Source organism: Strix uralensis, chromosome 4, assembly GCF_047716275.1.
Source record: "Strix uralensis isolate ZFMK-TIS-50842 chromosome 4, bStrUra1, whole genome shotgun sequence".
Taxonomy (NCBI): Eukaryota; Metazoa; Chordata; class Aves; order Strigiformes; family Strigidae; genus Strix; species Strix uralensis.
This window is the reverse complement of record NC_133975.1, coordinates 89,478,967-89,492,252: the sequence shown is the minus strand read 5'-3', so window position 1 is coordinate 89,492,252 and position 13,286 is coordinate 89,478,967. Positions and strand designations below refer to the sequence as shown.

The following is a 13,286-nucleotide window of genomic DNA, read 5'->3' as shown; positions in this document are numbered from 1 at the left end:
TAGGAAAAAAACTTTACAGAACAACCTTAGAGCTACTTGGCTTTGGTAAGGAGGGAAGGGCAGGGAACACCTAAAGCTCTGCATCAGCCCCATTGATACAGCATTGACAGTCCCTATAGGAAAGATGGCTGTGACTCAGAACAGAGATCAGGAACTCCTCTTCTGTAAGCGTTTTCCAGCAAGGCAGTCTCACAACTCCTTCTCCTCTTCCTTCACTTCCAGAATCTCGGGGGATTTTGGAAAAGGGTCAGCACTGTCAATGACTAACTCTGTGTAGCCAGGAAAGAAAGCAGGATTTAGGTCAGGAATTTTATTATTGATATCTGGGAGAATGAAACCTTTACTCTCTGAGGGAGCAAATGCTGCTTGGCTTGTTATGTAAGGCACACAAGTAGGCCGGTCTGGCTCTGGGCTCTGCAGGTCCCTTGTATTCTAATTTCTGTCTCTTACTGTCTTTTATTTGCAGCTCAAAGACATGTCCTTACGTACATGGAGGATGCAGTGAGCCAGCTGCTGGAGAACAGGGAAGATATTAGTCAGTATGGCATTGCCAGGTTCTTCACTGAATAGTAAGTACATCGGGGCACTGCCAATAGGGCCAGCCTGAGGGGGGCTTTTGAAAACAGGCAGGGTACATGGAGAATGGAGCTGGACACATGCTGATTATGTTGTGAATGCTGCATTTTGCTGGGTTAGCCAAGGGCTGCCTGAGCATGTTTCAGAAATGTGCGTGGGTTTCGTACCGTTCAGTACCTTTTCTATTACAAACATTCATTTGAAGTAGTCACTTTGGGGAACAGAGCTTTTAAAAGCATATAGAAAACCAAATTCTGCTTGCCTTCATCCGGGCTGTTAGTATCAAAGCAGAGACTGCTTCTGGTTTCAGCAGCACTCATTCTTCCTTCTTCTGAGTATGAATTTGAACTGTTTTGTCTCCTCGTGTGATTGTTGTCCTGCTGAATGCTTTAATAGAATGCTTCTTCCTTATAACCTGCATAAGTCCTTAAATAATGAACATAATAATTAGCACAGATAATCTCTTCCTACTAATTTGGAAAGATTTTTTTGGGAAAAACTGTGTACTGGTTTTCAGTGTTGTTGATGTTGACTCAGCCGATGGCTGTATGTTTTGCCAACTTGATGAAGTCTTGCACAATATCTAAAACTCTTCCAGGCAGCTTCATTAAAGATCTGTTGGTAATGCGTGTGCTTGCAGTGGTTATATGTTTCTGTCTTTTGATGCCCATTTGAAAATCTTTCCTTGCTTGCTTCCCTTCCTGTTATCTTTTTCTGAGGCAAACAATGTGCAGAGTATTTCACAACAATCTCTATACTACAGCGATGGAAGAGGATCTCAAAGCATAGGAGTAGCTTTCTTTCTCAGTTGACCATGGTTTCAGGTTTTTTTGTGGGTTTCTTTGGGTTTGTTTTTTTCTGCACATCAATGTCTGTGTAATCTCCAAATGAGGTCTGATTTGCTAGCTTGACTGATAGGACAGCTTGCATTATATTTTCTTGCCCCATGCTCATTTTCAGCTTTTAAACAACAGAGATTCTCACTGGTAAATGAGTAACTAAGATAAATACTGCAGCAAATCTGAGGGGAAATTCTTCAATTTTTTCTTTTTTTTTGAGATAGGGTAACAAGCAGTTCAAGACTAGTGTGGGTTTGACCATCTTGGCAGAGGAGGTAAGATACAGGCCACCTTGCTACATCTGTTTATATAAACAAATCTTTTAGGTAGATGGCATTGTAACAAGAAAATATGACTTCTTAGTAGTATGTTATCTCTTTTGCTCTCGACAAAGTACTTCCAGCTTTCACTTGGTGTGAATCATCCATGTTGCAAAATCTGGACAATCCATGCAAAACAGTATAAAGGCAATTTTACTAGAAGCATCAAACAGTTTGTCAAGGCATTTAGTTTTACTGTTAACGTTTCTCTGTAGCTTAGTGTAACTAGAATGAATACTGACTTTAAAAGACCTCAGAAATCTATTTTAGAAGCAAATAATACTTGGTACTACATGGATTTTATAAGGAGATTGGGATTTTTTGTTGTTTATAAAGTAGCTTAAACTCTCAAAATGCATTCCCTCTTTGGAGACTACCAAAGTTTAAAAAAATGCATAATATCAGGAATAAGGCTCTTACTATAGAAACTGATTAACAGTATACTTCCATGTTCTGAGCAAGTTGCAGTGGTCACTGTTTAAGTGAGGGTTGCGGAGAATTAATCACTGAGAGTAGGTATTGGGGACAAATGAAGGTACAACCTGAGCACTTGACGTGATTGGGAATCATGATGCTCCATCTGATACAGGCAAGTTTCCACAGAAAGTAATACTGAGATTAGTCAGCTGAACAAATAGTAAAGAAGAGCTTAAGAAAGGTAAAGAGCACAACTACAGTGACCTCCACCCACCAGCAGGATTTCTTTACCAGAGTCAAAGACAAGGTGGCTCTGAAATACCCAGCTGAAATCGTCATTCAGGCATCTCTCCAGATCAGATTTGGTTTGCACCTACTTTCAAGGTGACACCTCAGGGCCTTTTCTAAACTTCTGATCATATATACTTGTGGTGGTTTGACCCAGTACAATACTTAAAAAATTAAATGGTGAGCAAGAGGTCTTCCACACTTTTTGAAACTGCTCACACTGCTTCTCTGTAGTATTTCTTCATGTGATGTGATAACCATCTTTTTTTCACTTCCTATTCCTCTTCTACCTTTGAAAGAATAAGTAGTAATTCAAGACCATTATAAAAAACAAAATTGTCACCCTCTGATTGACTTAGGTGCTGGAGATCATGTTTTTCCCATTTATTTTCAAAGATGTGTATTCCTACAATGGCTTTTTGTTCACACTGAGTGTTCTGTGGACCTTCTGATTTCCTAAAAGATAGAAAAAGGCTTTTTTTTCTGTGAAAAATATAGAACTAGTCATTCTCTTTTTTTCTCCTTTTTTCATTTTTTCTTTTATATAGTGTCTGGAGTTTAGCAGATCAAACCGTGTCCCTGTACCAAAGCATAAACAGGCTTAGTAGTTTTGAGAGCTGTGAAACTCTTTAAGATTTGAAATGTGGGATTCTTTATTTAAAGTGCAGAATAAATGATTGGCAATGTGGGTGTAGGTAGACTCAGAATAAAAAGTCTCCTATTATGAAAGTGCCATACATTCTGACTCCCAGGGCTTAGTGGTGAGCCCTCACTGCCCAATAGATTTCTGTTCACCCATGCATCTGTCAACATTTGTTCAGTCTGTGTTTTGACAGCTACACTGCTCTGCCAAGCAAATAAGCTTGATCTTGATTTTTATCTTTATCTTTAATCTCATTATCTTCAAACTCAAAGATAATTTGTGAGACTCCAGAAGGTTTGTGTGCACTCTCCCAGTGTTTTCCTTGTTCCAGGTTATTCTAAGTGAGAGGATTAGCATGTGCATATTTCAAAATATGGTGCAATGATTTGAGATGAAGGGGCTTGTTATTAGGGTGTCCAGTTTGTCACATTGTGCTCTCCCTGTTTATGCTCACTTAAAATTCAAGACCAAGCCCAGGGTTTAGAAAGCTAATGGGTAGGCCCAAGCAAGTGACTTTTTTTTTTTAAGAGCATATGGGATAAAATAACGACTTCTGTAACTTTTCAGAAATAATGAAGTTAGTGTGTCAAGGACGGGTGTTAGATATTCTCCAAGCTCTTCTCAGAGGGTACACTTTTCAATAGAGTGGTGTTTCATGGACCTCTCTTGCTGGATTCATCACTGAAGAGCAATCATGGCCTTTCCATGATGCATTTCAATGCCCCACCTCACCATGAGTCACTTCAAATCTTTGTGCCAGTTACAACAACTATTTTTATGGGTAATGAAGCAAATTTTGTTGGGGTTTAGCTTACCTGAGTGAAATTTCAGAGATGAAAACTATGTGGTCATGTAGCTCTGTATGGATGAAGCAGTAAGTGTTTTGCAGGCAATGAGTGTTTCTAGGAAATGAAATTGGGTATGTATTCCACTGCTCTCCACAGCCTAGCAATCTTGCTGATTGCAGAGGACTGACCTTTATCTCTACAGTTCTCCATCCAGAATATTTTAGTCTTCAAGGATATTTTTTTCTCCTGCTTTATTTCATTGTTCATTTGTCCCAATTATGTGGACATCTGCTTTCAATCTTGGGAGTACCTTGAGGCTCCCCTCATCTGACTCACTCCTGACCCATGCAGGAATAGGGATCAATCATTCTTCTGCCAATTAATCCACAGCTAAATGAGTAAAATTATGCCTCTTTTAGGACTAGTCTTGATTTTATAGATATGCTGAAATGCTACTGGTATTTGTTCATTACAAACCTGAGAAGTCTCTGCTCTGCTTTTGAATCTCCATGAAATGCGGACTTTTGAAAGCCCTCTGTGTAATTACACCTTAATGCTGCTTTACTTCTTCCAGTCTAACCTCTGTGCCAACATATCTTAAAGGGACACGTTCCTCCTATATATTATTTATCACCCTGTTTTCTCAATCTTTCTTGTACTGAACAAAAACAGGGCCCCCATGCTAATGCATTTGATCATGCAATGGGAATGTGCATAGCATCCTACTTTATATTTTCTGGGATCTTACAGGGAGTCTGTGTGGTTTTTTATTTTCACTTCAGCTGGAAGAAGCAGCAAAAAACCATTTTGACCAAGGGACTTCCTAGCAGTAATTTTTTGCTTTTCTTCTGGGCTAACTCTTTGCTTGAAACTTTCTCTTCCAGCTTGCAGGGAGATGTGCTACTCTGTTCAAGACTCTTTGGAAAGCTCAGAAATAGTAACCAGTGCTAACTTACCTTGGACAGGAAACTCTTCTTCCTATCACTTTTATAGTTTGTTTGATAAACTGAATGCAAGTGAACTGGAGTCAACAGGAAAAGGCACTTTTTTTGTCTATGTTCTTCTCCCAAAACACTTCTTGTTTTCTTTTGTTTCTGGTGAAATGTCTCCCTGACCACCTGCCAGCTGGAACATGATTGAGAAAGACATCTTGCTTTTAGCTTGCAGATGCAGCGCTACTTCCATTGAGCTCTGCAAACTGATGTCTGAGATCTCCTTTTTCTGTGAAGGATGTTCCTGCTGGTTCTAACTTGAAGTGCATCTGCTGGACCTTGTGTGAGAGTTGGATAGTATTTATCTGAGAAGGTGTCTGTGATGTGTGTGTTTTTAGGGGGTCATGGCTCGGATACTGCTTTTAGATCTGTTGTATGCCTGGCAATTCAAAATACCATGCCTGTGCTATGTAGAGCCTGTTTTACACAAAGGAACATTAGCTTTGTTCAGAGTAACAGTACTGCCAGTGCTATATAGTTTGAGATCCTTGGATAGGAAGATGTTATCATGGTGAGAAGTATCAACTTCTAGCAATGAAAGTACCTCATTTTCTCTTGCTGTCTGGATTGGCTGGAACAATTTGTTCAACTCATTCCTTAGGGACAAATATGATATTGCTGTCTTGGCTTTCTCTGGCAATAGCAGTGACACAGGCTTTGGTATCAGAAAAACTTTTGACTTGTCCAGTCCTGTACTGCTACACAACATTACCTAAATAAATCTGTAAATAATGTTCTCCTCTTTAAAATAGCCTCAGTACCCCTGGAGGGGGGCAGGGTGGGGGGAAGGGCCAGGAATGGGACAGATGGGAAGCCCATGAGAAATAAACCACTCACTGAAGACAACCTTAATTGGCAACTGGAAATAAGCTGAATTATCTGCTTATAAAGAGGAGAGATTCTTAGAGCTAGCTTAGAGCCATCAATTTTTTTTTTTTTTTGCATCTCTGTGTATGTAGGCCTTATCATTATCATCTTGCTGTCATCTGCTCTGCATCTTTCACCATTTCACAGTAACTTGTTCTGTCTTGTTCACAAGGAATAGTGTAAGCTCTTCAAGACAGAAGTGATATTGTACTGCATGTACTTTACAGTGTCTCGCATTGTAGAACACTGGCTCCGTGCTTTGTACAATTGTAGTATAAACAGCAAAAATAGCAGTGAGAAGGTCCTTAGGGCTTTGACAGGTTGTGCCAGATTCCCTTTCTGAGAGATGGAGCCATTCACTAGAATGTGTCAGCAAGACTGTTTGGGGGAGGGACATTGGCAGTTGGGGTTTTTTAGTGTTAGTTCTGTGTGTTTTGAGCAAATTGGTAGCCTCTGGGAGGTAACAATACTTTCAGGTTCTTACATAAAATGTTGATATTCTCTCTGATATAATCTTATGATCAATTGCAAAAATAATATTTCATGTGGTCCTCAAATATTCTCCGGTTTCCTACATGTGTTCTGCTCCGGAGAGAAAAAGACAAAATTATCACACTCAATGCAAGACCGCACTGAGCCATGCAATCGGTGTGAAGCTGCTGCTGTCTGTGACCTAGCTGTGAAGCAGCCCTTTGGGCTGAAATCTCAGCTAGGATAACGTGCTTGATGTTTCCTGACACGCTCTTACTTGGGATTCCTTGATCCCTAGGGCACTGCATAAGAGCACTGTCTGCCTCTCCTTTACACTTCAGTGATCAGTGGAAAGAGAATGAATATATGCACTCAGACACAGCACTCATGCCAGCAGCTCTGAGGAGTAGAATTTGCAGCTAATGTGAATAAGTTGCTATGAGGGAGACATTTTCAAAGTCTCTCTCCACAGAGTACATGGATTTGCAGGACTGAATTTGTTGATAAATCTTTCTGGGGAACCTATAATAGTTGTGTATTTCTCCACTTAAGAGTGTTGCTAGTGGACACAAAACCTTTCAGTCTTACCTCTACAGAGAAGAATTGTCAGAATGGCTAAGTCTCTTCCTTGTAATCTAAGTTTCTCCAACCCATATGAGAACTGGGATTTCAGTACCCCGTGTCTACTGTGCATGGGGTATGTGTTTTGTAAGAGAGCTGTGGAAGATTTGGGAGTTGTGGATAACTTGGCTTATTTGTGATGCAAATTATGTGAATTTTGTCCAGAACCTGTAGATCTGCCACCTGAAGTGTGATGTTTTTATTATAGAATTGCTTGACAGCAGAGACAGCGTTGGTATCTTCATCTGACAGGCAGGATCTATGAATTCCTCATTTTCCCAGAGTTGTTTCTTTGTAACAAACATTGCAACAAGTCCTAGCCTGACAAATATGCTGATTGGGATGACTGCTGTTGAGTAAACAGCTGGAAAAAATGCATATATTACTGGGAATAACACGCTGATTCCCACTGTAGTTTGTACATGTTACCAATATATTAGAAAATGTGGTGTTTTCTTCCCACATACTTGAGAATCTTACAGGTGTGTGGATACTGTGATGGTTTAGCCCCTGCCGGGGTCTGAGACCACGTGGCTGCTGCCCCTCCCCCACAAAGGGAGTGAAATACAAAGCCCCGAGACTGAGATAAGGAAAGGTTTAATACAACAGAGCAACAGCAACACAACAAACAATAAGAATAACAGTGATAACAATGAACAGAGCAAAGTATATACCAATACAGCAAAGAGAGAACCGGCTGCGCCAACCCACGCGATCACCGATTCTTCCCGCGCTCGCGCCAGGATGTGACATCAGCATGATATATGAATAACCCGGCTAGAGCTTCCCCCCTACTGCTGGGGAAACTTAACCCTATCCTGGCTAAACCAGGACATAATCCACCCCTTTATTCTATACCATGTGTGTCACATCCAGCTGCCATTTAGCAATTAGCATTGACAAAGAAAAATTAACAAAAGCTCAGTATAACTCACGGTGTGTTTTCACCCACAATCAAGTCCCCTTATGGAACGCATCGGACCTCTCCATCCTTCTGCATCATCCACCAGGTGCACCCAGGTCCTTGAGCAAAAAAAATCCCGTGAATGGGTTTGCCTTTGCCCGGCACAGGACTAACCCAGACCATTTTTCCCAGCAGGTCCCTCATGCGCATCACAGGGACTTTATCCCCGTCTACAACATGTGGAAGTTTTGACTGAGCCGGGCCAGCTCGACTGGCAGATCCTCTTGTGTTCACTAACCAAGTGGCCTTTGTCAGATGTGCGTCCCAGTGTTTGAAGATTCCACCCCCCATTGCTCTCAATGTAGTTTTTAACAGTCCATTGTAGCGCTCGATCTTCCCAGAGGCTGGTGCGTGGTAGGGCATGTGGTAGACCCACTCGATGCCGTGTTCTTCTGCCCAGGCATCTATGAGGTTATTTCGGAAGTGAGTCCCGTTGTCCGACTCAATCCTCTCTGGGGTGCCGTGTCGCCACAGAACTCGCTCTTCAAGGCCCAGGATGGTATTTCGGGCAGTGGCATGGGACACTGGATAAGTTTCGAGCCACCCAGTGGTTGCTTCCACCATTGTGAGCACGTGGCGCTTGCCTCGGTGGGTCTGTGGCAGTGTGATGTAGTCGATCTGCCAGGCCTCTCCATATTTATATTTCATCCATCGTTCTTCATTCCGCTGGGGCTTCACCCATTTGGCTTGTTTGATTGCAGCACACGTCTCACATCCGTGGATGATCTCTGCGATGGTGTCAATGGTGAGGTCCACCCCTCGATCTCGAGCCCACCTGTATGTTGCATCTCTGCCTTGGTGGCCCGACAGATACTCAGATGAGTCCAAACTCTCACAAAGAAATATGGGGTGGGGGGAAAGGTAAAGAAGCTTTTTGGTGAGCAGGACAATCTTGGAAGCTTTGTAGCTAAAGAAGTAACATAGAATTGAACATGAAAGACTCCGTTTACCATTGATGCTGTGTGTGATAAAATACTCCACTCAGGAAACTTATAATACTCTTTTGGTGAGAGAAAAATCTAGAGAACTTGCTGTAGCACATGAATGCTAGCACTTGATATCAGTGCTTTGTCAGCACAGGGTAGTTATCTGTAGATAAGCCTTCGCTCACACACTGACATGAGCTGCACTCTGCTCTTGCTATTTGAAGAGAGTCAGTTGCAACTTTTATATGCAATGTGATCAGATTATGATGCTTTCTAGTATTCATTGGTGTAGCAGTGCAGTCTTCGCTCACTACTTTCTTGTTCCTTTACATCATGGAAATTACACATTTGTTTGTGGTCTTTGTCAGAATAGTTACAGCAGAAGTGAACCTTATGGAGACCTTATGTAATCAGGTATATTTGTGTTCTTTCTAATAGCCTTGAATGTTGAAATGCAACACATCTGCCATGAAGTTGAGCTTCCTTTAATGATGGTTAAAGCCAATTGCATATAGGCAGTGTTGATAGCTAATAAAACTGAAAAACAGATGTTTGAAATTTTCCAAAAGCCTAAGTCCAGAAACCTGCCAAATGGTACAGGTGTTAGGACTATATATCTGAGTTAACTGTGTTTGTGCTTTTTCTCTGGGCTAGAGTTGAATGTACTACCCTCTGTCTAGTTTTAGTTCATAATTCCAGCATAATTCTGATTATGCCTCCAATTTTTTTATTGCTTTTCATTATAGTTGTTAATGTTACTGGTACAAATTTGGAGGTGTATACATGATCCCAGTTGGGCGTTAAAATCAGACTTTTGTGACACACTTCAAATGTGTAAATTTATTCTTGAAACAAGTCTAGATAATTTAGGGAGAGAGGGAAAAGGACAAAATCCTAGGGCGTGCTGAAAATTGATCTCTCTGAACTTGATTAGAAGGTAATAGAGAAGTAATTTTTCTTGGTTATGTGCATTTGTGATATGGTTTTCCTATTCCCCAGTTCATCCCACTGTCTGCATTTGGCAGTACAACAGAATAGATACGCAAGTCATTGCTGTTCCTAAGAAAATCTTTAAGGAGCCTCCTGTATGTGTGTTCTTTGCAGTCATTTTGCCATAACTCATTTCATCAGTTGGGTATTTCATAGTGCTCATCGTATTCTTTTTGGGATGCCACAGGGTCTTTGGTTTAATTTTATTTTCTCCATCAGTCTATTCCACTTGGTTTGAATATCTGCAGTATTGGGTAGTTACTGCTTTAGCCATGTTGTTGCATTTCTGATCACAAATCTCTGCTCTGTTTAAATTTGTATTCTTGCAGAAGTGAAAGGGCCCTCAAGTCAGAATTGGTGAACTGTAGCAATCTGATATTGTCCATCTTCCACTGAGGAAAGGTCAGTAGTAGAGCTCACCACGATGCGAAATAGATATTCAGTGCCGAGACCACTGTTTGACAAGCTGTTTGACAAGCATCTTTCTCCAGCATTCTGGAAAACTGCTCAGCTGTGCTTGCTGAGTCACTGTGTTGGAATATATAAGGGAAAAAATGAGAAAGATAAATAGTGACATATCCACAACAGATGTAGTGGGACTATTTACAGTCTTTTGCATACAATCTGCAATGTGTATATAAAGCAGGAATCTTTTTTTCATGCTTGGTCACATGCTGTAAGGATTGGATTTCCTGCAGCTTCTGTAAATGTTTTGAAGAAAACTGTTTTAGTAATGTGAAGTTGGCACCTGGAATTCAGTAGAAGTGCACTAGAGAATAGCAGCTTTGGAAAAACGTAATAACTAGGAAGTTTGGTACACATTGGTGTTTTTTCCCTTACTATATGTTGGGGTTTTTTTTATTTTTAAGAATTACAAGGCGTAGTTTTATCATTTTCTGTTAGAAATGGTTTTTTGGAACATACTGTTTTCTCCAGTAAAGTTTTTGATGTCTCAAGCTGTAAGAGAACTGCTGTTGAATACATGATAGCTTCATCAATAACTATACCATTCTCTGTATTACTAACTCGTATGGTTTAGTTCTGGTTTTAATGAAGCATTTTGGTGTGAGTGTAGGCTACTATATGTATATAGGAGATCAAATTCAGAGGAGTTCTTGGCTTCCATCTATCTAAGCTTATAAGACTTTGTATTAAATTGGAATAAAGCGGTGTAAGTTTGAGGAATGCTTTATTTTTCCCGGAAAGATCTTTAAGAAAAGATGGATCAGAATTAAGGTTGGGGTTTTTTTTGGTTTTGTGGTGTTGGAAGGACTTTTGTATTCATTCTTAGGCTGTAAAACACTGTGGTGTCACAGAAAATCTTAAGGAGCTTTTCTAATTGCCTTGCTGTAACATGTGTTACAATGTGGCCAAGGCCAACAAATGTAAAATTTCTCCTAAACTGGATATGCCAAGCTGTAAAAATCAGCAAATGCCTGCAGCAATGGTATATGATAAGATCCCATAATAGGATTCCTTACCCTTTACAGGATAAAATCCCTTAACTGTCTCTGCATCCCCATGAATAGCAAACTGCTGAAAGTCTTGTAGCTTGCCTGAAAAATGCATTTTTAAAACTTGGTTTATCTTCCTTTTCTTAAAAAACAAAAAAAAAAAGACGAAAGTCTAGTTTCTAGAAATCTGAATATCTTCAGAGAACCTGAGACTTTCTGTGCTGTGTAGTGTTGAAACCGTACAGATTCCAGAATATATTAGCCTTAGAGACTTGCAGTAACTTCATGTCCTGTAAAATTAATCCTATTGCGTATCTTCAGATGAATCAGACAAACTGTAGCTGGTCAACACTGTAACCAAGCAGTTGTAGTGAGCCTGAAGTGATTTAGGTAAGCAATCTCTAAATGCAGAGTTAGCATTAATGTCAAATGATGAAGCTTCATCTATATTAAAGAATTTTGGCAAGGTTCATCTGTTGCCATGATGGAAATATTGGAAGCTGCTCAGTCTTCGATGTGCTATAGTTCTTGCCAAGGCAACTGAATAGGTGAGAGAGTATTGTAAATTTTTTTCTTCTTCTGAAATTCTCCACTCTAACCCAGACTGAAAAGAGTAAATATGGGAGCTGCATGCATGGTACCAGTATTGAATCTCTTTGGAACAGTCGTTAAGTTATATTTCAGTAGTTCCCGGATCATCACAGTCATAACATGATTGTGCTGCTACCTTTTATAAATTAGACTTAATTATTTTAAAACGTGGAACTGTCTTACAATAAGAGATACAGGAGAGACTATGTGCAGAATGGAGCAAGCAGGCCCTTAATCGTGCTTGTACTTTGGCCTCAACTTTCCGAGAAGCCAGTTTGCCTTCACGTGGCGTTACAGTTTGATCTCAGCAGCACAAGACGGGTGCAGTTATTCAAGAGTTTTCAAATTCATACTCCTCTTTCAGTGGACATTGACACTTTGGTATCAAAATCCTTCTCCAGCCAATGTCAATTCCATAGCTACTTCCAGAGTTGTTAGAGGAAATCTGAAAACTGCCTTGTGTTGTTTGAATTTTTAGGTGTTTCTTTGTGCCATTTGCTCACCCTTGCCACCGGTTCACTGCATGGTTTCTGTAGCATCTTGCAGCTAGTGAATGAATTTCACAGCATGGCAGGGAGGGCAAAAATACATCTGTTGGTTTATAAAGGAAGTCAAAGATTGGAGATCATGGCTGTATGTTAATAAAGCTTATTGAGGACTTGAATCTCCCATACCCTCAGCATATAGAAGGTTATAGAGCGATTCAATGAGGAATTTTCTTCTTGCCCCAAAATGTCTAGTTTGACCAGTTTGAACAAATACTAAATAGATTAGTTGGAGAGTCAGCAGCTTTCTTTGTGTAGTTATAATTCTGGAATTTTAAAATTATTTATTTATTTTAGGTTTGGGGGAAAAGGGCAAGGGTTTCTGAGGGAAGCTGGGTGGCAACTTGCAACGATCTCCATAAAACTAGTTATGATGGTATTCATGCAGCTGTGTCTGTGGTGCACAACTCACTGTGTTTTCTACTGTAAAAACTAAATCTCTATTTATACCAGCAAGAGCTTTCCAGACTTGCTGAAACACCATGTGGTCTGAAATAGTACCTGATCAGACTGAAAGAGCTAGTCCTGGGTGATTGATGCTTATCTGTGAAGGCTTCTTTACTTTTCCCTTAAGCACCTTGGAGGGCTTCTGCAGGGCTATTTACCATCTTCCATTGTATGGCCTTTCCCATCTTCCTGAACACTAGGTTTCCCAGCTCATAACTCTAAGAAGCAGCTTTATTTCAGAGTAGAAAGGGGCCCCAATATGTGGCCTATTATATCCATATCAGCTTGCTTACCCTTTTCAAACAGCTATTGTGTTTTAATAGGGCCTTGCCTAGCAGGGGGAGTCCTTAATTCCTACTATATAAGAATGGCCAGCTTAAGTTACAGCAAACTGCAGGATGCTGCTCTGATCAAAAGGCCTCTGTTTTTAGAGATTCCCCACCCCCCCGTTTGCCTTTTTTTTTTTTTCTTTTCTTAAATCCCGGGATAATAATTCAACACAGTAAGGTCATTTTAGCTTTTCATTTGAAAGCTTCAAGGTGTTAAA

General features: G+C 40.4%; 1 protein-coding gene across 1 annotated transcript in view; it reads left to right on the top strand.

Moving 5' to 3' along the window:
- Window positions 1–13,286, top strand: part of CSTPP1 (centriolar satellite-associated tubulin polyglutamylase complex regulator 1) — an 87,239-nt gene that overhangs the window by 9,279 nt on the left and 64,674 nt on the right. Inside the window, exon 2 of the mRNA XM_074867705.1 lies at window positions 467–569. Coding sequence (XP_074723806.1) covers window positions 467–569 — 103 coding nt within the window. The remainder of the gene's footprint in view (window positions 1–466; window positions 570–13,286) is intronic.